Source organism: Suncus etruscus, chromosome 8 (genome assembly GCF_024139225.1).
Source record: "Suncus etruscus isolate mSunEtr1 chromosome 8, mSunEtr1.pri.cur, whole genome shotgun sequence".
NCBI lineage: Eukaryota > Metazoa > Chordata > Mammalia > Eulipotyphla > Soricidae > Suncus > Suncus etruscus.
Window position 1 is genome coordinate 3,463,643 of NC_064855.1, and position 20,829 is coordinate 3,484,471.

At 56.7% G+C, this 20,829-nt stretch overlaps 1 protein-coding gene across 1 annotated transcript in view; it reads right to left on the reverse strand.

The window, feature by feature from the left end:
- Positions 1-3,332: 3,332 nt before the first annotated feature.
- Positions 3,333-20,829, reverse strand: part of AMOTL1 (angiomotin like 1) — a 29,482-nt gene continuing 11,985 nt past the window's right edge. The window contains exons 3-13 of the mRNA XM_049778085.1: positions 19,605-20,457; positions 17,053-17,359; positions 13,702-13,846; positions 12,377-12,466; positions 10,750-10,895; positions 8,369-8,518; positions 7,728-7,918; positions 6,413-6,538; positions 5,435-5,661; positions 4,352-4,588; positions 3,333-3,885 (exon numbers count right to left, since the gene is read on the reverse strand). Coding sequence (XP_049634042.1) covers positions 3,779-3,885; positions 4,352-4,588; positions 5,435-5,661; positions 6,413-6,538; positions 7,728-7,918; positions 8,369-8,518; positions 10,750-10,895; positions 12,377-12,466; positions 13,702-13,846; positions 17,053-17,359; positions 19,605-20,457 — 2,579 coding nt within the window. The 3' untranslated portion in view covers positions 3,333-3,778. The remainder of the gene's footprint in view (positions 3,886-4,351; positions 4,589-5,434; positions 5,662-6,412; positions 6,539-7,727; positions 7,919-8,368; positions 8,519-10,749; positions 10,896-12,376; positions 12,467-13,701; positions 13,847-17,052; positions 17,360-19,604; positions 20,458-20,829) is intronic.

A 20,829-nucleotide genomic window follows, 5' to 3' on the forward strand; every position in this document is an offset into this window, starting at 1 on the left:
GCCCTGCTGGTTTGTTGTCAGGAGGCCCCACGGCCTCATGACCCGGAGATCCAGTCTCATTCCACAGGGCAGGGGACATACTTTTTCCCCACTGTTGTGTATGTAAACATTTCAATGGGATTATTATGTTACTGACCCTATCCTGGTTGGTAATTGTGCCCTACCCTAGGGTGTGACCTGGCATTCTGCTCCCACCCCAGAGTGGTACCTGATTCTCCTCCCACCACTGGGTGGTACCTGATCCTGCTCCCATCATGGGGTGGTACCTGATTCTGGGGTATAAAAGCAAGGGTCTGTGGAAGGTGAGGGGCTTTTTGGCTGAAACTGATGCTGAGGCTTTTGGCTTCAGTCTTGTCCTCCCAATAAAGCTGATATTTTCACAAGCCTGTCTGCCTGCTAGCCTTTTACCCGACGCATTCACCTCAGAACCGCCGGCTGAACAGGGTAGCAGACGCGTGCTCCGAGCTGGAGGAGAAAGACCTCATCCTCCATCCCTCCATCAGTCAACCCCATCAAGGGCAGTATTGCAACACCCACAATGACCTGTGACCGCCCGACGAGGGACCTTTGCTGAGTTGCTGTGGCAGGGAGACAGACTGTCCTGGAACCTCAGGGCAAGAACTCACCCATGGTTCCAACCCGGCCACACACATCTGCAGCTTTGTAGATGCTATCGTACCCATGCCTCAAAGCAACCCCATGAAAATCCAGCAGAATACACTGGTCCTGGGTGTCCAGCACTCAGGTTCTCTCTATTCTGAGCCGTCCAGGCCAGGCCCGGTGAGCCGTTTGCTTCAGGCCGGCGCCTGCCCTGAGCTCAGCATCAGGCTTTGGAGGCTTCGTGTCAACTCTAGGTCCTTCTAGGATGAGCCAGGCAGGGTGACTGGGGGCTGATCTTTGGGCTCTGACTCCTCCCAGACGGGTCAGTCTGCTCCTCCCAGAAAATGGAGCCATTCCCTAGATGGCCGCTAGAGGAGGCACCAATAGTGTGCCACAGAAAAAAGTGGCAGGCACTGGAAGGGTTGCTCAGAGCTCCTTGTCCTTTGAGAGGGTTAAGGGCCAGGGTCATGCACATGGCTGGGCCAACCCAAGGGGTGAGTTCGGGGGCTGCGGTCACCTGCACCCGGAAAGCCCGTCCCACTGCAGATAGGAGGCAGGCACTGGCAGACTTTGCAAAGGGCCCTGTCCCCAGTGGCAGTTCTCTGCATGCAGGGACCAGGACAGGCTCCACCAGGAAGGCTCCAGAGGACTTCTCCTTCCCTGGTGACCCCAGGGTCCTGTCCAGCCCTATCTGGGGGACACCTGGAAGGAACTACCTGGTGCTGGCCCTGGTAATGGCAGGGTGGGAGGAGCCGTACCTTGACAGGGCCAACCCCGGCACAGATGGCAACCTCTGACTTCCTTCCTCCCTCCTGACAGGTCTGGGTGCTGGGGCACGAATGAGGCCCCAGAGGGAACTGGAAGCGGTGGAGACGGCCACCCCTGGGTTGGTTGATGTGCAGAAAGGAGCAAGTGCAAAGGAGAAGTCATGGAAACCGTTTATTACATCCAAGGTTAAGGCACAAGGAAGCAGCAAAGTCTGGGGACTCTTTGGCTAATCGATATCATCAACAACTGTGGAGGGGACAGCAATCCCCGCAGGAAACACAGACCAGCCCTCGGTGCTAGCTGCCTGGCACCGAAGCCCCCTTAGGACAGACAGTGCCTTGGCAAGACACTGGTCATGGGGTCCAGGGCTGTCCCTGCTTGTGGACAGTCCCCACAGTAGGGCCTTGGCAATGCTCCAGCTCCCTCCTGCCCAACAAATAGTCAGTCCCGCTCACATGGTGTTGAGTGGTGGCAGGGACAGTCCCTGGGCGGCCAATCCTTCCCCACAAAAACATTGCCAAGAAGGGGCCTGTGCTAAAGCTCGAAGGTAGCCCTAATGTCTTGATACACACACACACATACATGGACATATGCACACACAAATGTACACACGTGTGTAATTGACACTGGTGTGGCACCCGCAGGCCCTGTCCTCCCCACTGGGATCCTTCTGAGAGGGGTTGGGGTCCCAGCACCAGCCACAGGGGGCCTCGGAGACAGTAGGCTGACCCAGAGCCCAGCTGAGAGAAGGGGAATTTTCGGGGTGATGCCCTGGGGCAAGTCTGGGAGTCATCTGACACTGGGACATGCCATCCATATGATGGGCACAGACATCAGCTACCACGTTTCTATCACCATCCTGGCCCCTGCCGGAGGAATGAATGTGGCAGAGGGAGTTGGGGGTTTTCAGTTCTAGCAAACAACCTTTTACTTAGCACCAGCCTTTGCCTGCTCTCAGCTCCTCAGCTTCAGGAAATTTCATAATTATGATCTTCCTCAGGGCCATCCAGGGGGCAAACAGGTAGAATAAAGCCCCTGAACAACCGCTGAGACAGGGAGGAAAAACAAAATGCAGTGGTGGGTGTTTGCAGTGCCCAAGGTCAGTGGGTGGCTGGGTGTGCCCACACAAGGCCCTGCCCTTCCCAGCCTGCACCTTGGCAGGAGGGAATCGAAGCCTTTGCCCCTGCCCCAGAGAGGCAGGACCCCAGCTGCCGGGTACTTGCAAACCCACCCAGTGAGCTCCCTCAGTCCAAGTTCGGCTCCCTGTGATCCACGTCGCTGTTTCTGTTCCAAGTCCAGACCTCACTGTGGCTTCCTCACAATTCCGCGTCCCCCAGAGCAAGACTTGCCCACCAAGAGCACCCTGAAGGTTCCGATGAACTGAATCTAGACCCCTCCCCACTCTAGACTCTCCCTCCTGTCATGGATTTCCACCAGTGCAGCCAGAAACACATCCAGGGTGGGCAGACTGACTGCACTTGGAGCAGCCTCTCACACTGCGGTGAGACAGCCTCACATGGCCGCCGTCCAAGGCGGGCAACACTGAGATGGCTCTGAGCTGGGTTTTGTGCCCCCCTCTCCACCCCGTTCACTCCATCTCTGGCTGGTGTTCACAGGCAGTGTTGGGTGTTCTGCACGGAGCTCTTGCCTCTCAGCCACTGGGGAGGGTGATGGCTGTGCGTGTGTGTGAGAAAGTATGAACATATGTGTGTGTGAACATGGATACATGTATGTGGATGTGTGTGTGTGTGAGTGTGAGAGACTAACTGTGACCCTGGGGTGATGGTCCCACACAGCAGGCAGCCTCTCTAAAGGCCCCAGAACCTGGCCAAATGCAGGGAAGGGAAGTGGAAGTGAGTGAGAGCGGAGCAGACGCATGCACAGCCAGGGCCTATCTGACTCCAGACAAGACACACTTGAGCGGACGTAGGAGCCAGCAGCCCCCAAACTGGCTCCAGCCATGGGAGTGCCCACCCTGTTGACCTCACCTCTCTCTTCCTTTCCCCATCACAGTAAACCCTGTGATGTCATAGGGAGCAAAACATGCCGAAAGGTGAGTAGAGTGGGCGCTCCAAAGGGACCCAGGTTTATCTGCGGCTGACTCACCCCCTCCGCGACATACACAGGGGTACAATGGAGATTCCCCACTCTAGCACATGGAACCTTTTGGGGTTGACACAGGGTTGGCAGGCAGGCGCCTCCAGCCCCATCTCTGGCACTGCATGGTCCCAAGTATGGCCCGATACCAAAAACAAAAACGAAAACTGAAATAAACCCAAGAACGAAAGAAGAAAATAAAACAAACACAACATGTGTCTCTCCTTGCTCCTGTGTCCCAACCGGATGGCTCCCCTCTGACCACCGGCTGCCTGTGTCCCAAGTGGGAGGCTCCACCCTTTCAGGGACGCAGCTAGATGAGGACTTCCATCATCTCCATATCTGGGAGCTCACCCTTGTGCAACAGGTTGCCGGCCCGGCCTTTGTGCTCCAGCGTCTTTCCATGGCCGGGACAGTTCTCTGCAAACAGTGGGGTGGGGTATCAGCAGTGGTGAGGCACATCTCCCATCCATGGCTACCTGTCCATTCTTTTTGTTTGTTTATTTTGTTTTTGGGTCCCACCTGGCGGTGGTCAGGGGTCACTCCTGGCTCTGTGCTCAGAAATCGCTCCTGGCAGGCTCTGGGGACAGTATGGGATGCCGGAATTTGAACCAGGGTTGGTCCTGTGTTGGCCATATGCAAGGCAAATGCCCTACCACTGTGCTGCCATTCCGGCCCCACCTGTCCACTCGGAGGGTAAAACCAAGGTCCCCCCTCTCCCCCAGAAATCAGCTCCCACCCCTAAACCTCACAGACAAGCAGCTCTCATGGGCCACACCACCAGAAGGTCCCACACTGCTGACACCCAGGCCCACCTCAGCATATAAATCGCCTCATGAGTGGCGGTATCAGGGTCTGACACTCCTGTCCCTGCCCTGCTCCGTACCTTTGGGGGCAGGATGCTTCAGGACAGGGCTGTTGGCTGGAGTGACACTCAGCCGGCCGCGGCCGGGCAGTGAGGCCGTGTGGGGCCGGAAGAGCTCAGAGCCCCGGTCGGTCTGCGTGCCACTGTCCCTGCTGCTTGTCTTGACATGGGTGCTGCTGGCGACCGTGGTGGGCGCCGGTGGGCCAAGCGGCAGTGGGCTGAGTGCAGGATCCTGCTGTTCCTTTCCTAGCAGCACCCCTGAGGGCAAGAAGGGGGAAGCTGTTTTGACAGGGCTCGGTAGGCACTGCTGCGGGGTGCACGTCCTCCAGGAATCCCACAGTCATTCCAGGAGCTATTCCCAAACTGAATCAAAGGGCGCCCTGACAACTGAGAACCGTGGCCAGTGACTGCCACAATGGGCCATCAGACTAGGGGCAGCAGAGCTGCTTGGGAAATGGGCTGAACAGAGGGAGTTCCTGGGAGGGCCCCGAAGTTCTGATAAGAAATACAGACCACTTTCACCAGTCCCCTAGAGAAACTCTCCAGGTTTCCAGAAGCTTCTGGCCCAGCTCAGACATTGTGGATGTCTGATGGGGTGGGAGGGTCTTCCAGGATCTTGCCTGGTGCACTGCCCTGTTAGTTCTACAGCTTTTCAAAGCACCCCATGGGGATTTCCCAACAGTCACCGCTCTTGGGGATCCATGTTGAGGGCACTGCCATTTGGCTCCCAGAGACACGAGCCAGCCGTAACCCGGCAAACACCAGAGTGCAGGGAGGGGACGGTGCTTGCTTGCAGGAGGCCTTGCCTTGTACCCACAGCTCCCCAGGAAATGCCCGGGGGTGAAGTCACGTGGCGAACCCCGCTACATTCTGCCTGTGGGACAAGCCACAGCCTGCGGCAGGCAGCTTGTTCTTCAGAGCCTTCCCCATTGTGCACCGTGCCCAGCCTGGCAAGGCTGCAGGACCGGAAGCCCTTCCTGGTAGACAGGAGGCAGGAGCACTGGTGCCACATGTGGGTTACAGGACTGGCATCAGCTGAGCTGAGCGAGTGGCCTTGGAGCCCTGCTCTGCCCTGCCTGCTCCCCACCCCAGCCCCCCGCTCACCTATGCTCCCCTTCCACGGCTTCTCCTCCCTCTTTTCCTCGGCCAGCTGGCTGCTGGTCAGGGAGGTCTGGCGTGAGTGAGTGCTCGAAGCTGCGGCGATGGATGGCACAGAGCGGGCGGGCCGCAGGCTGGTGCTGTCAGGCTTGCCAGCCTCCTTGCGGGCCCGCTGCTGTAGGACCTTGATCATGGCGTCCTTCTCGATGATCTTAGCGTGCAGGTTCTTGATGCTGCACATGGGGCAGAGGGTGGACTGGGGCCTCAGAGGGGGGACATCGGGTACTGTCCCCTGGGTACCTCCATGGGGCACCCACTCCAGGCTGGCAGGCACAGATGCCCTGAAGCCTCCCACACAAGGGAAGCTCCCAGCAGCTCTTCTCCATTTTCTTTTCTTTCTTTTTTGTTTTTAAGCCACACTAGGTGGTGTTCACAGGTTACTTACTCCTGGTTCTGCACACAGGGTTCATTCCTGGCAGATTCGGGGGACTCTATCCAATGCCAGGAATCAAACCTGGGCCCACAATATACAAGGCAAGTGCCCTCCCTACTGTACTATCATTCCGGCCCCCCACTACCCTCATTTTCTCAGGCAAGTGCTAAAAGAAATGACAGGCTTCCCAAGAGGTGAGCCCCATTTTGACTCAGGGATCCTTGAGTTCTTCCCAGAGTCACAGAACAGCCAGCCAAGGTGGGGCTGACCCTGAACCAGTTTTCACCCCAGCAAGGCCAAGTGGTAGTTGGAGTTCCACCCCAAATCCTGAGCAACTCCCAGGTGTGGAGCTGGCTTCCTGGACATGCTGTCTAGGAGAGTGAGAGGTGGGCACCAGGAAATATCATCTAGTACCATGCTCTGGACTCAGCCTCCACCTGGTGCTGCCCCACGGACAGAGAGCTGACCCTGGGTTCTGGGGGGGTGCAGTTCTGAGCATCCCAGGCCTCCCCACACCCCACAGGGGAATGGTCAGAAGGGCTGCGTCTTACGTGAACTCCATGTCCTGACACCGCCGTGTAGCCTGTACCACCTCTTCCTCCTCCTGCCAGCCATGGGCCTCCAGGGAGCCCTCCCCGTAGCTGCCAGCCCTGGAGTGGCGGATGAGCGTCGTGTCCCTGAGGCACAGTTTACACAGGTAGCACTGAAACTCTCACTCAGCACCTTTTCGTTTCGTTTATTTTGGGGGGTTTGAGCCACACTCAATGGTTCTTGGGGGCAACTCCTCCGAGCTCTGTGTTTGGGTATTATTTCTGACAGTGCTCAGGGAAGTAGGTGGTGGCAAGGACTCAATGGGAGTTGGTTATGTGCAGGACAGTGCTTTTCCTGAACCAGTGCTGGGTCTAAGTCCTTTCCAATGAGGACTCGGGCTGTTTACCTCCAGGAAAGACATAGAGAAACAGAGGCATCCACAGTGAGTGAAGCAAATGGAAATGGCTGTTGGGTGAGACCCCAGCCACAGTGACTATTTCATGGAGAGGCCACAGGGCCTGTCTCCACAGAGTCCACAGTCCTTGTCTCCCAGAGACCACAGGGTTTGTTTCCCAGAGTTGACAGGACCCATCTTTCAGGATCTGTCTCTCATAGCCCCTCTAGACCATCTACTCCCTTCATATTGGACCAGTAGCAGGACCTGACCAAGGGCCACAGGAGTCTGGGACACAAGGTCCTTCAAGAGGAGCCCATGGGCTCATGCCCCAAGGATGGGCACTTGGCTGTGCATGAGGATGCACTGCCTAGCACTTTGGGTTAGTGTCCAGGTGTTTGGTACTAGATGGTTTTTCTCTCTGTGTTCTAAGAGGCCTTTGGATCAGTCCTCATATTGCCTTCTAATTAGATTCCTCTTGATTGGTTCCTTTGGTTTACATGTTAAAAGGGTGTTTCCCTACTGCCTCCTCTTCTTTTTGCTCTCCCCTTGGGGATGGACTTGCGTTTTCCCAATAAAAAATGCGATGGAGGTCTGGAGGGGAAGTTGCCATCTTGGCCAATGGTTCCACATGGTGGAGCGACTGTCTTAAGGGTGAACAGCTTGCAGTGTGAGTTTCTGGTCTGCTCTTCCTTCCCAACTGTGTGTGGATTATTTCCTATGTTGGAATTGCTACTGGATTTGCATCTCTTGTCCTAGTTGGATTAGGGCATGGGAATTCCTCTCCACCACAGTTTCACATCTGAGGCTGTCTCCAGCCCTGCCAGGAGAAACCCCTCAATTCTCAAACCTAGAACCAGGGGAGTGACCTCTTTGAGTTCTCCCTGGGAGACAAGACCCCGGGGCAGAACCTCTTGGGACCCAACAGCCCGGGGCCTCACCTCTCAGCTGCAGCACTGGCTGCCGCATTCATGGCGAAGTGGCGAATGGTGCTCTCTTCCAGGTACTTCTGCTCCCACCGAGTCTTGTCTGCCTCCAGTGCCAGGATCCGCTCCTCCTTCTCCCGCAGCAGCTCCAGGAGGGCCGGTGCATTGGGCTCAGGGCCACCGGTTAGTTGGCCCACCCCATGTTTCTGCAAAAGTACAAGAGGCGGGGGCCGAAGAGATAGCACAGCGGTAGGTCATTTGCCTTGCACGCAGCCAACCCAGGACAGACAGTGGTTTGATTCCCGGCATCCCATATGGGTCCCCTGAGCCTGCCAGGAGCGATTTCTGAGCACAGAGCCAGGAGGAACCCTTGAGTGCTGCCAGGTGTGACCCTCCCCCCCCCAAAAAAAAAGTACAAGAGGCACCAGCAAGGCTGACCAGGGCCCTGAAGCTGAGTGTCCATCTGCTCCTGAGTCTGGGGTTCCAAGGGACACTCCCTCCGACTGAAGCTCACCCAGTCACCTGTCCTTCTGGGTGGGTAGGATACCATGTCCCCACTCCCAACCTTCTATCCCTCAGTCCTCAGGGCTAGTGGGGCACAGGCCAGTGGGAAGAGGGAGGATGCACCTGTCGGGGTCCCCACGCTCAGCCCTCACCTGCTGGGCCCTCAATGCGTCCAGCTCCCGTTCTAGCCAGGTGCGCAGCCTCTGCTCCATCTGCTCGCGCTTGTCACAGGCTGCCTGCAGCTGGTACAGCGCCTGCTGCAAGCTCTCCACCTTCTCCACATACGCCTGCTTCTCCCGAAGCTATGTCGAGGGTCGAGGGTGAGAGAAGAGGCATTTGCAGCTGGGCAGGGGGCTCACACCAAGTGGGTGGGTGGGGGCCTCCCATTGCCACACGGGCTGCTATACGGGGTGGAAAGAACCAGACCCCAGCCGCAGCTCAAGCACCATGGCTCAGTCACAAGGCACTCAGAGGCCGCGACCTGGGCAGCCACTTGCTACTAATCATGGCTCACTCTGGGCTGCCTCAACCACAGTACCTACGGGGACAGGGAACAAGGCTGACAGCATCAAAGAGTCTAGGAGACATGTGATTGTAAAAGTCATATGGAGGGCATCAGAGAAATAGCACAGCAGGGAGGGCGTTTGTTTGTCTTGCACATAGCTGATCGGGGTTCAATCCCCAGCATCTCAAACAGTCACTTGAGCCTACCGGGAGTGATTTCTGAGTGCAGAGCCAGGAGTAACCCTGAGCACCACCGGGTATGGTCCCCCCATCAAAAAAAGTCATATGTAGGGCTGAGGGAAGGGTCTCTAGCGCGGTGGCACTAGAGGTAAGGTGTCTGCCTTGCCAGCGCTAGCCTAGGATGGACTGCAGTTCAATTCCCCGGCGTCCCATATGATCCCCCAAGCCAGGAGCGACTTCTGAGCGCATAGCCAGGAGTAACCCCTGAGTGTCACCGGGTGTGGCCCAAAAACCAAAAAAAAAAAAAAAAAAATCCATGTGGGAGAACCAGAGAGATAGCACAGCAGGAGGGCATTTACTTTGCACATGGCCAGCCCAGGGTGAATGGTGGTTGGATTCCTGGCATTCCATATTGTTCCCCGAGCCTACCAGGGGCGATTCCTGAGCACAGAGTCAAGAGTAACCTCTGAGTCTGCTGGGTGTGGCCCCCAAACAAAAATGGGAGAGAAATACCAAGTAGGGAATAATCCAATATCCCATCACCAGACTACACCCTAGGATACGAATATTGATTAGGGTAGGACCAGTAAACCAACAGCCAACCCAAAGGGTATGATCAGGACAGCCCATATAGCTGCACTGACTGGAGGAGAGGCCAGAAGCTGGATGGGCGCAGAATACTTGGATCATGTCTCATGCTTCGAACTCCAACTGCCCCCTCCTTCCTGCACAGAAGGAGGCTCGGTCGTGTTGGTGCCAACACCATGCACATTTATTTATTTATATTTTGGTTTTGAGGTCACACCGGCAGCGCTCATGGGTTACTCCTGGTTCTATGCTCAGAAATCTTTCCTGGCAGGCTCAGGGGACCGTATGGGATGCTGGGGTTTGAATCACCGTCCTTCTGTATGCAAGGCAAACGCCTTACCTCTGTGCTATCTCTCTGCCGCCCCGCACCCCTGTTTTTGGGCCCTGCACATTTCTGATGCAGGGCTGGCTACTGCAATACCAAGTAGAGGCTCTGGCTTCAATGCCTTTCCCTGCCACTCTGCCTCTCAGGGTTCAGACCCCAAGATGGGCCTAGGGGGTCTGAGTCAGTGGTGCTGAGCCACCAGGAGGGCTGAGTCCACAGGGCAGCACAGCCAGAAGCCAACAAAGTCCTGGCAAAACCCACAATGGAGTCAGCCTCCCACCTGCCTGCAGCCTGAGGCTCCTTCAAGGCCCCACACAGCCTGGACTTGAGGGAAAGTGGGAGAAACTGCAGCTGCCTGCTGTCCTGCGCTGGCTTAGGGGGCCTCCAGAGGCCACTGGCCTCCCTCCCTGTGTCCTGGATCATGTCTAGGGTGAATGCACAAGTCCTCAGTGGATCTAGTAAGATGCTCTGGGCTGTGGCCGAGCACTGCTGGAGCTGGTACTGAGAAAGGAAAAGTATCACGGGGACTCCTGGGGTGGCGATGGCCCTGGCCCTGTCCTCCACCCTCACAGTGCTGCCCAGCCCAGCCTTGAGGCTTCCACTGGGCCAGGTTAGAAAACTGCATCTAGGGGACCGGAGTGATAGCATAGTGGATAGCACAGTGGTAGGGTGTTTGCCTTGCAAGCAGACAACCTGGGATTGAACTGGGTTCAATCCCCGGCATCCCATATGGTTCCCGGAGCCTGCCAACAGCGGTTTCTGAGCACAGAGCCAGAAGTAACTATTGAGCGACGCTTGGTGTGGCCCCAAAACAAAACAAAACAACAACAACAACAACAAAAAGCTGCATCTTTTCTCACTCCTACACCTGCCTCTCCTCAACTCTGGCCTTGGGTCTGGGCAGACACAGGTGAGACCACCCCACCCCAGTCTCACCTCCTCCTCCAGTTTGATAACCCTGCCCTGGGCATTGCTCAGAGCCTGCTCCAGGATCTCGATGTGTTTCCGGTGATCCTCGCTCGCGGTCCGCACCGTCGCTAGCTCCATTTCCAACTTCTCCTTCTCCTTCAAGAATTCTCGGTCTGGGGCCCAGAGAGATATAGCATGGAGGTAAGGCGTTTGCCTTTCATGCCGAAGGACGGTGGTTCGAATCCCGGCATCCCATAGGGTCCCCTGAGCTTGCCTGGGGGGGATTCCTGAGCGTAGAGCCAGGAGGAACCCCTGAGAGCGCTGCCGGGTGTGACCCAAAAACAAAAACAAGAAAACAAAACAAAACCAAAAAAAGGAATTCTTGGTCTGGAAGGGAGTGAGAGGTAAGCTGTGGGGAGAGACCTCCCAGTCCTGGAGGCCTTCCCTGCCCAGAATGCATACGCTCTGGCCTGCTTCCAGGTCACAGGCTTGAAGATGATGGGCACCAGGAATCCCAGTTCCCCCACCCCCAGGACTCCCCTGGGTGTATCTCCTCCTGTCTTTCACCTGAAACAGGGCCCCAGGTACCTCCCTTATAGGCCTGAAATTCAGTCACTGTGGCACCAGAGGGTGTCCCTGCAGGCAGCACCCACTCAACTACACTCTCGGGAGGGCACAGTGCTCGGGGTTCAGAGAAGTGGCTGTCCTCTTGCCCAGTGATGGGCATTTTCGGCACACACGGGAGGGTCCCTGGGGCTGTGGGATCCATATCACTTACTGGATCAATCTCTGTGCCAAGGACAGTGTTTGTTCCAACAGTCTGTCTAGCAGGGTTGTTAAAATAAACCCACTCGAACGGAAAGGTATATTATATTCAATTCAGTAAGCCAGAAGAAGGATCCATACAAGATGATCTCACTTACAGGTGGTATTTACAACAACTGCATGAAGAAATGCAATGGTCTAAATGGGGGGTGTGGAATATAGTGGGGAGAGAAATGGAGTGGAGGAGGAAAAAGACACGTGAAATAACAAAGGACAAAGGACAGGGGCCAAGGGTCTCAGGTGCATGGCAGTGTTAACAAAGGACAGAATGGGCTGGAGCGATAGTCCAGCAGGAAAGGCATTTGCCTTGCATGTGGTTGACCTGGATTTAATCCCCACATCCTATAGGGTCCCCTGAGCCTGCCAGGAGTGATTCCTGAATGCAGAGCCAGGAGTAAACCCTAAGTACTGATGGGTATGGACCAAAAACAAACAACAACTTGTTAGATTCTGTTCTCTGCCTTTGGCAACAGAAGGAAATATTCTGTCCCACCCACTCAAAGACAGAGCTGGCGAGGAGCAGAGTGGAGACCAGGCTGACTCTGTCGAGGGGCTCAGAGACTACCCAGCAGTGAGCTATGGCTGACAAGGGCCAGCACCAGCTTTTCCTCTTCAGGAGAGCTGTGAGTTCTACAAGATAGCTGCAGGGGCTTCAGCTGGGGGCCATGGGTAAACAGCTAGTGTAGCTGGAGAGGAACACACTAAGTTCTGGGTGACTGGGTGACACAGGACACTAGGAGGCCCAGAACCCAACCCTGCGGCAGATCTTCCCAAAAGTTACAGGGGCCAGTCAAGAGGGCGGCAAGGGAAAGGCATATTGGGTACTCACTCTGGGTTGCGTACAGACCTTCTGCTGCCCTCTCTTGCAGCCCCTCACGCTCCAGGCTGGACAGCTGCCGGTTGGCCGTCTCCAGGCGATCTGTATAGGACAGGAAACGAAGAGTGGGCCCTGCACACAAACATGGGAGCAGCCCAACAGACAGTTCTGGGAGAATCAACACTCTATAGACTCAGAGGTAAAGTTTGGGGTGCCTTTGGCAGACAGCTGTGTGGAGGGGCAGTGCTTGACTGCTGTCTGCTCCCCTTCTCCCTCCATGCTGCAAGCCTGGCTGCCCCAGGCTTTAGCCAGTGACTGTTTTCTGCAGGATAGGACCAAAACCAGCCACAAACAGCAGGAAGCACTTTCCCTCCAAAAGGAGAAGATCCCACACAGGAGCTCGATGTCTGCTCAAACCACTAAGAAAATGTTTGTGTGGCACATCCAATAATTCCAAGGAATATATATATATATAGTTACTGAAGGAAATGGTATCCAGAAAAGGAAGGATTCAGTGACTGGAGGCTCCCTGGCACCCCAGGTACACAGACACCACACAACGGAAAAGAACTCAGCGGGGGAAGCAAAGTGACAAGTCAGGGTGAGGTCTCCCTGGTGGGTGGCTTGCTTTCTGCACCTCTGTGGGGCACAGTTCTCCAAAGACGAACTGACTCCATCTGCCTGCTCTGCTCCAGCCATCAGACTCAGTCTGCAGTGGGTGACATGTAGGACAGTCACACCACAGCCAAGAAGCCCAGGTTCAGGGGCTGGAGCCGTGGCACAAGTGGTAAAGCATTTGCCTTGCACTCGCTAGCCTAGGACGAACTGCAGTTTGATCCCCCGTCGTCCCATATGATCCCCCAAGCCAGGAGCGATTTCTGAGCACATAGCCAGGAGTAGCCCCTCAGTGTCACCGAGTGTAGCTCAAAAAACCAAAACAAAACAAAACAAAAAACGAAGAAGCCCAGGTTCAGAGCTGAAGAGATAGCACAGTGGTAGGGTGTTTGCCTTGCATGTGGCCAACACATGAGGACCTTGGTTCAATTCCCTGCATTCCATATGGTCACCTGAGCCTGCCAGGAGCGGCTTCTGAGTGCAGAGCCAGGAATAACCCTTGACCACTGCCGGGTGTGACTCAAAACCAAAACAAACAATAAAAGAAGTCCAGGTTCATGCCTAGACACGGAGCACGTCCCTGCACACCCGCCAATGTGAGCAGAAGGTAGGACCACTTCTGCCCTGTGCCCATCTGGGGCTGGACTCCACAGGGCACCCATCAGCCCAGGTCAGGCTGTGGGGCTGGTGCTTGTTGGGGTCAAGGGGGCAGGGCCACATGCCTCGAAGGTCTCTGTTGAAATCGTGCAGTCTCCGGATCTCGCCTTCCAGCTTGTTCCTCATGGCCTTGTCCAGGGACTCGCGCTTGCTGGTGGACTTGACCAGGCTCTCGTAGGCCTCAGAAATCCTCTGAAGCTCTTTCTCGAACTGAAAGGAAGAAGTGACTAAGCGCCGGACCCTGTGAGGACACAGGCCCGAACTAACGCACACCCTCCCAGCTGTGCCGTCTCTCCAGTCCCCTGGACTTAAGGAAACCTGTGCTTAAGGAACCGCTAGGGAGGGGAGTAAATTCACTGAAATGAAATCGGGAAGTGGGCAGCCTTTGATCCAAGGCTTAGAGCAGTAGGAGTGGGTGGTACAGGGAGTCCAGCGACTTCAAGGCCGGGATCAATAAATCCCACAGGTCACTGTTGTCTAACACACTTGGTTTTGTTCTGTTCTGTTATGTTTTGTTTTGGAGCCACCTCAGCAACACTCAGGGGTTCTCTTAGCTCTTGCAATCAGAAATTGCTCCTGGCAGGCTCGGGGGACCATATGGGATACCGGGGATCAAACCCAGTCCAGGACCAGGTTGGCTGCATGCAAGGCAAATGCTACCACTGTGCTATCTCTCCGCTCCGGCCCTGTCTAACACACTTGGAAGGACCTGCAGATTGAACTCTCCATCGCCTGCTGCCAACAGTCGGAGCTGAAGGCTGAGAGACAGGCCCTGACGTTCGGGCCTCCCTGGGCACTTAACCTCTACCAGGACTTTTTCATCCCTTTAGGAGTGCTGGAATCTCAAAACAGGGCCTTAACTATCTGAACCCCAATTGCCAGGCCTGGTTGTTCTCTGGCCCCACCAAGGAGATGCTCTTCCTCTCTCTCTCACATCTACTGGTGAGATGTGCTGTGAGTCTGACACCAGGCACAGACCATCAGGGAGGAACAGTGAGGAAGGGGCCTAGGAGGACACCTGGTTAGCAGGAGAAAGGAGACAGATATTTCCAGCTGTGAGCAGAGACTTCAGGAAAGGCCATTTAAAGCAAGTCTCAGAGGTTGGGTAGGAATTTGCTTTTCATTCTGTACTTATTTTTCGGGGGTCACACCTGGCAGTGCTCAGGGGTTACTCTTGGCTCTGTGCTCAGAAATTACTCCTGGCAGGCTCGAGGGATCATATGAGATGCTGGGGATTGAACCTGGGTCAGCTGCATGCAAGGCAAATGCGCTACCCGCTATGCTGTTGCTCTGGCCCCCTCCTCTACTTTATCGAAGCTTTAACATAAAACTCTTCCAGCCAGCCAGGTCAGGACCCACCATAACCTGACCAGGGAGACAGGGTCACTGAATGAGTCTTTTCCCCAGAAAGAGGCATCTCCAGGCTAGGAAGGTCATGGACAGTGAAAGGGCAGCAAAGAAGATTATTTGCCCACCTCACCATCACAGACACATCCTCAGACATCGTGCACAGAGCCATGAGCTGGTTCAGACAGCAACACACATGCTTAGCATGCAAGCGGGCTGGTTCGATTCCTGGCACCACGAGGTCCCTGAGCACAAAGGAGAGACCCCCACCCCAAGCACTCACAGGAGAGGCCAAGCCAGGGGTGGCGAACACACAGCTCTCAAGCCGCATGCGGCTCCCGGCCAAAATGAATGCGGCTCTTTGCCTCTTATTATTTTGTGTACTGTGGTTCTTTGCCAAGTTTGGATTTTGTTCTGCTGCTTCTGAGGAGGGAGGGACCTCTGAGGAGAGATCTCTGAGCGTGAAGTCCCACCCCCAGGCTGCATCCTCCTGTCTCCCATCCCTCGAAAACAATTGCACGGGCCAGCGAGTGGGGGACCCGGGTGTCACATGTTGGGTCACATCTGGCCGTTAGTTCTTAGTGTGGAGGACGCAGCACACCCTCACCATCACTGCAGGACTTTGACCTTCACTCAAAATGGCAAAATGCAGTATGTGTTTAATAGATTATTGTGAAAATTATATGCTTTTGTCTGAGTGTTTGTCTGTTTTGGCAGGTCACATCACTGCGTGGTGTGGCTCTCTGACTCTCACAGTTTAAAATTTTTTTTTTTTTTTTTGGTTTTTGGGTCACACCCGGCAGTGCCCAGGGGTTACTCCTGGCTTCATGCTCAGAAATCGCTCCTGGCAGGCTCGGGGGACCATATGGGACGCCGGGATTCGAACCGATGACCTTCTGCATGAAAGGCAAACGCCTTACCCTCCATGCTATCTCTCCGGCCCCAGCAGTTTAAAATTTTGGCTCTTTGTGTCGAACTTGTTCACCACTCCTGGCCCAAGCAAAGGGGTGCAGTGATTGCCAGAAGATTCCACAAGCAGAGCAGAAAGCTAAGCCCCCAGAAGCATGAAGGCACGAAGCAACAAAGTTGCTCCCTAAAGCAGCAACCGGGATCCAACCTTGTCACACCAGACCCCAGGCCCTGTTGGGATGACTGCTGGGCACCTCCCTCTGGGAAAGACGCTTACAGCAACCCTGTCTCCTTGCTCAGGTGAAGGTGGGTGGCTGGGAGTTAAAGTAAAGGGTTCATATGGGGGTGATATTTTCTGGGCCCTGGCGCTCAGAGCCCTCACAAAACTCTGACCTGGGGCCAGAGAGTAGCCCAGGAGTAGGGCGTTTGCTTGCATGCGGCCGACCCAGGATGGAACTGGGTTCGATTCTTGGCATCCCATATGGTCCCCCAAGATGCCAGGAGTGATTTCTTGTTTGTTTGTTTGTTTTTTTGGACCACAGCCATTGATACTCAGGGTTTACCCTGGCTATGCGCTCAGAAATTGCTCCTGGCTTGGGGGGACCATATGGGACGCTGGGGGTTCAAACCGTCCCAGGCTAGCACTTGAAGGGAGATGCCTTACCTCTAGCGACACCACTCCGGCCCCATGCCAGGAGTGATTTCTGAGTACAGAGTCAGGAATAACCCGAGTGCCTCTGGGTGTGGCCAAAAAAAAAAAAAATCGATCCACCTAGATGGGCTTCAGCTGCACCTGTCAGCCCAGTCGGGCAGTAAGGAGCCTCCAACTCTCCCGGGCACCTCCAGTGCCTCCTGCTGGACTCTCTTCTGGCCAGGCATGAAAAGTCATAAGCTAAGACACATGATACCTAGAACTTGCCCACCAAGGGTGTTAAAGAGAGCTGCAGCGCCCCCTTCCATTTGCACCTTGCAGCCCTCCCTCTGGGGAAGGTGGCTTTGTGCCAAAGGGTATCTCCAGAGCCATGCATTCAGACACTGTGGGCCACTCCCTTTGCTGTCAGCTCCTCCCCGTGTTACCCAAGCCCCATGATTGTGAGCACAGGAACCCAAGCAGTGCTGGGTCTGTGGGGAGGGAAGGCCGGGCCCCGCCCAGTCGGTACCTTGTGCAGCTTCTCGGAGCTCTCGCAGTGGGCTTGCAGCTCCTGGTGCAGAGCCCGGTTCTCCCCCGTCAGGATCTCCACCATCTGCTGGGCCCGCTCCACGATGGCCAGCGTGTCGGGCCCCAGCTGCGGGCCAGGGGAGGTGGCTGGCGGCGGCGGCGGCTGTGGCGGAGGCAGAGTAGCCAGGGCCATCGGCATCGGCAGAGGCAGGGACACAGAGTGCAGCGGCCCGCTGACCACAGAGGCCTGGGAGGGCACTGGGCTGTGTGGCGGCACCGTGGCCGGGAAAGGCAGCTGGCACGGGCGGCTGCAAAGACAAGAGTGGCGTTTAGACCCGGGTGTGCGGGTGAGGAGGGGCAGGAAGGACAAGAGGTCAGGCCAGTGGGCACCGTCTAGGGCGGGGCACGTGCTTTCATCCCGCTCTGCCAGCCTTTCAGTAACACTGGGGACACCAGGGCAGATGGATGTCCCTGCCCCGGGCACACTTTTGGGGACAGAGATGGTGCAGCATCCGGCAATGGGTGAGGCAGCAGAGCTGAGACATCCAGAGCAGGGTGCCAGTCACGGTGACTAGCAGGGGCCAGGGCAGACACGGAGCTCATATTAGAACTTGGAATGCCCACTGGCCTCCGCAGCTCCCTTAGCAGCAGGGACACACTAGCCAGTGCTTGGGTGAGGTCTGTGACCACCACTAGATGCTTCCCCTGTCCATTGGAGACCAGATTAAGGGAAGTAAGGCCCAGAACAGTTGGAGCTAAGGGAGGCCCAGCTGCTGTAGCAGGCTGAAGGATTCCTCTTTTTCCAAGATACCCCAAAGCAAAGCCACGAACAGGTCCAAGCGAGGCCCTCCTGTGGCTGCAGCTGCCTCACATTGGCACTGCCTCGCCTGGGAGAGGGGTCACAGCCGCATGGAGGAAGTCAGAGCCTCACTCAACTGCCACTGAGTGAGTTCTAGTCCCAACTTGGCACCTAGGAGACGGCCTTGGCTCAATGGGCTTTAAAAACAAGTCTAACTTCCCCCAGACGGATCTTTGGAGATCCACGACTCTGAGGGGACCGGGTAGACTCTGGCCGGCTCTGCTGCATCACCAGGACAACAACCGGCTTCTCCAGTGAATGGACTCCTAGGGAGCCCCGAGGACTGATGTGAAAGTGGGCTTGAATGGGGACACAGGGAACTAGTAAAGCTGCTCAGACGCTGTCCCCTTAGCGAGCAAGGAGGGTCACGCAGGTCCAGGAGCCAGTCTCACAGGCCCGTCTGCTCGCTTCAGGCTTCAGAATCCCAATTCCTTGTGGGCAGGGAGGAAGGGTGTTGGGCCAGATCCATCAGGGCTGAGCCTGCGCCTACCCAGCTCTGTGCTCAGGAGTGACATAGTGTGGGGGACCAAAGCGGTGGAGCACGTGCTAAATGAAGGCCTCCCCTGCCAAACGACCCATCTCTTGGGCTCCCACTATCTGCTCCGAAAGGTCTCGGGGTTTACCTGCCAGATCAGAGCAAGTGTTTTTGGTGCTTTGGTCACACCCGGTGGCTCTCAGGTGTTGTTACTCCTGGCTCTATGCTCAGAAATTGCTCCTGGCAGGCTCGGGGGACCCTATGGGATGCCAGGAATCAAACCACAGTCCATCCTGTGTTGGCTGCATGCAAGGGAAATGCCCTACCATTGTGCTACCTCTCCGGCCCAGAGCCCCTGTCTTTACTGGGTGCAGCTTGGTGGGACCATCTCTAGGATGTGCTTCTGCTCAGATGTGCAGTGCTCCTGAGGTCTGGGCGGGGTCTCCCCAGCATGCCCCACTCCATGGACACGGACAGGTTTCCCACTGAGCATGACGGTGATTGGACCTATTAGCATCTGCAGAACAGGCAAGTGCAAATGCAGCAAAGGAGAATTTGGTGCCCACTTCCACAGCCGGGGTCCCTTTGCTCCAGTCCAGAGCAGGCCCCATTCTGTAGTGGGATGATGAAAAGGCCCCTTTCTGTCCCAGGAGCCACTGTCAGACATACTTCCTCAAGGGATACATCCTCCGGGGGGCTCAGCTTCCCAACTGGTGAGCCACTTGGCTCTGCCCGCTGTGACAGTAAGCATGGCTGCTTCCCCACTACCTCAGCCTTCACCCTTCCTCCTCAGTTCTCTGCAGGGTTCCCCTAACACTTTCCCTGTGGAGCCAGGACCAAAGGATGCTGGGAAGGGGTCTACTGGGGGCTGCCTGCTCGATTACTCAGCAGGAGGAGCTGAGGTGTGGGGTGGGAATGAGTTGGTCAGGTCGTGAAGGGTGGGAGCCCCTTCAAGGTGGAGGTGACTCAGCTCCCTGCCTCAGCCCTGACTCTGGTATCCGGAAGACAGGTTCCTACGGGGTGTGCAGTAAAGCCATTGGCCACATCCCAGCCTCAGCACCTTGCCGGCACCTCAGACATCTCCGTCCCATCTACCTTCTTTCTGCTCCACCCCAGAGAAACAGGCCCTGGAGGCTGCAGGAGCTTGGAGGAGCTAGTCTCTGGAACGCCACACCCCAACCCCAAGAAACAGAGTTAGGCCTGGGGACCACGCATTCACCTGGTGACGCCGTACTCCGGGGGAGGCTGGTAGCGTAGGACGGCCACTTCTGTCCTCACAGGCTGGGGCCCCGGGTAGGGCTTGAGCAGCTCCTGCAACATACTGGGGTGCTGCTCCGGGTAGAAGAGGCCGAGCTCAGGGGGCTTGCCCACGGCCGACACCACCGTCTTGGCCTTGAAGGGGTAGTCGGGGGGCGGCCCACGGGGGTCCAGCCCCTTCCCAGGGCCGGGGCTGGGTCCCTGTGGGGGCTGCTTGGTGGCCCCCGAGCGCTCCAGGGACAGCTGCATGATGCGCTCGCTCAGAGAGCGCACATGGCCCTGCTTCAGCTCCCGGAGCGCCTCGTCCTTGGGGGCCTGGCCACTGTGGGCCCGGCTCACCGTGGGGCGTCCCTCGGAGCGGGCCTTTTGCCCGACGCCCCCCGCCAGGTAGTAGCCCTGCGGCGGTGGCCCCCGGAAGAACTGGGACTGCGCCTTGGCCTCTTCGTAGGTGGGCAGCTCCTCGTTGCCTTGTGGTGGTGGCGCTGCACGGACTTGCTTCTCCATGGCCCCGCTGTCCACCTGGTGCTCCTGGCCCTGCGGTTCCTGGCGCGCCGACTGGTAGACCATTGGTGGGTCTTCGGGGGCCAGGCTCTCCGTGGAAGGGAAGCCGGGAGGGCGGGCCGGGCCTGCGCTGCCCGTGGCCTGGTGCTGCAGGGCCAGCAGGTTCATGGTCTCGGGTGGCGGCCCATAGCGCAGCTGCTCCTGGATCAGCCGCTGCAACACGGTTCCGGCAGCCACCTCCTCGGACCCTCTCATCTCCACCTCTGGGACCCTCGGGAAGGTCGCGGAGCAGGCGGTGAACAGAGGGTCCTCGCCTGGAAGGGACAAGGGAGGAGGTCACAGTCCTGGCATCACCGGCCCCTTCGTCCCCTTCTCAGTGTCTTGCTCAGAGAGGACCAACTGGCTGAAAGGAACCATCTTGGATGCACTCAGTCTGCCTGCTGCACCTGCCCATCTGTCCTCAAAGCCTCACGCCCACTGTCCCTGTCCCTGCAGCTCCATCGTCCTGCCCCTCAGTTCTGGTTCATGCCGAGACTGCAGGCCATCTCTAAGCCTCGGGGTGTCCCTCAACTCTGCTGTCCTCACTTGTCCTGCTCCCACCTCCTACCCAAAGACTTTGCCCTGCCTTTGGGCCCTTTTTCTCCACCCTGTGCCTGCCTTTGCTGACTGCTAGGAGCTACAGCCCT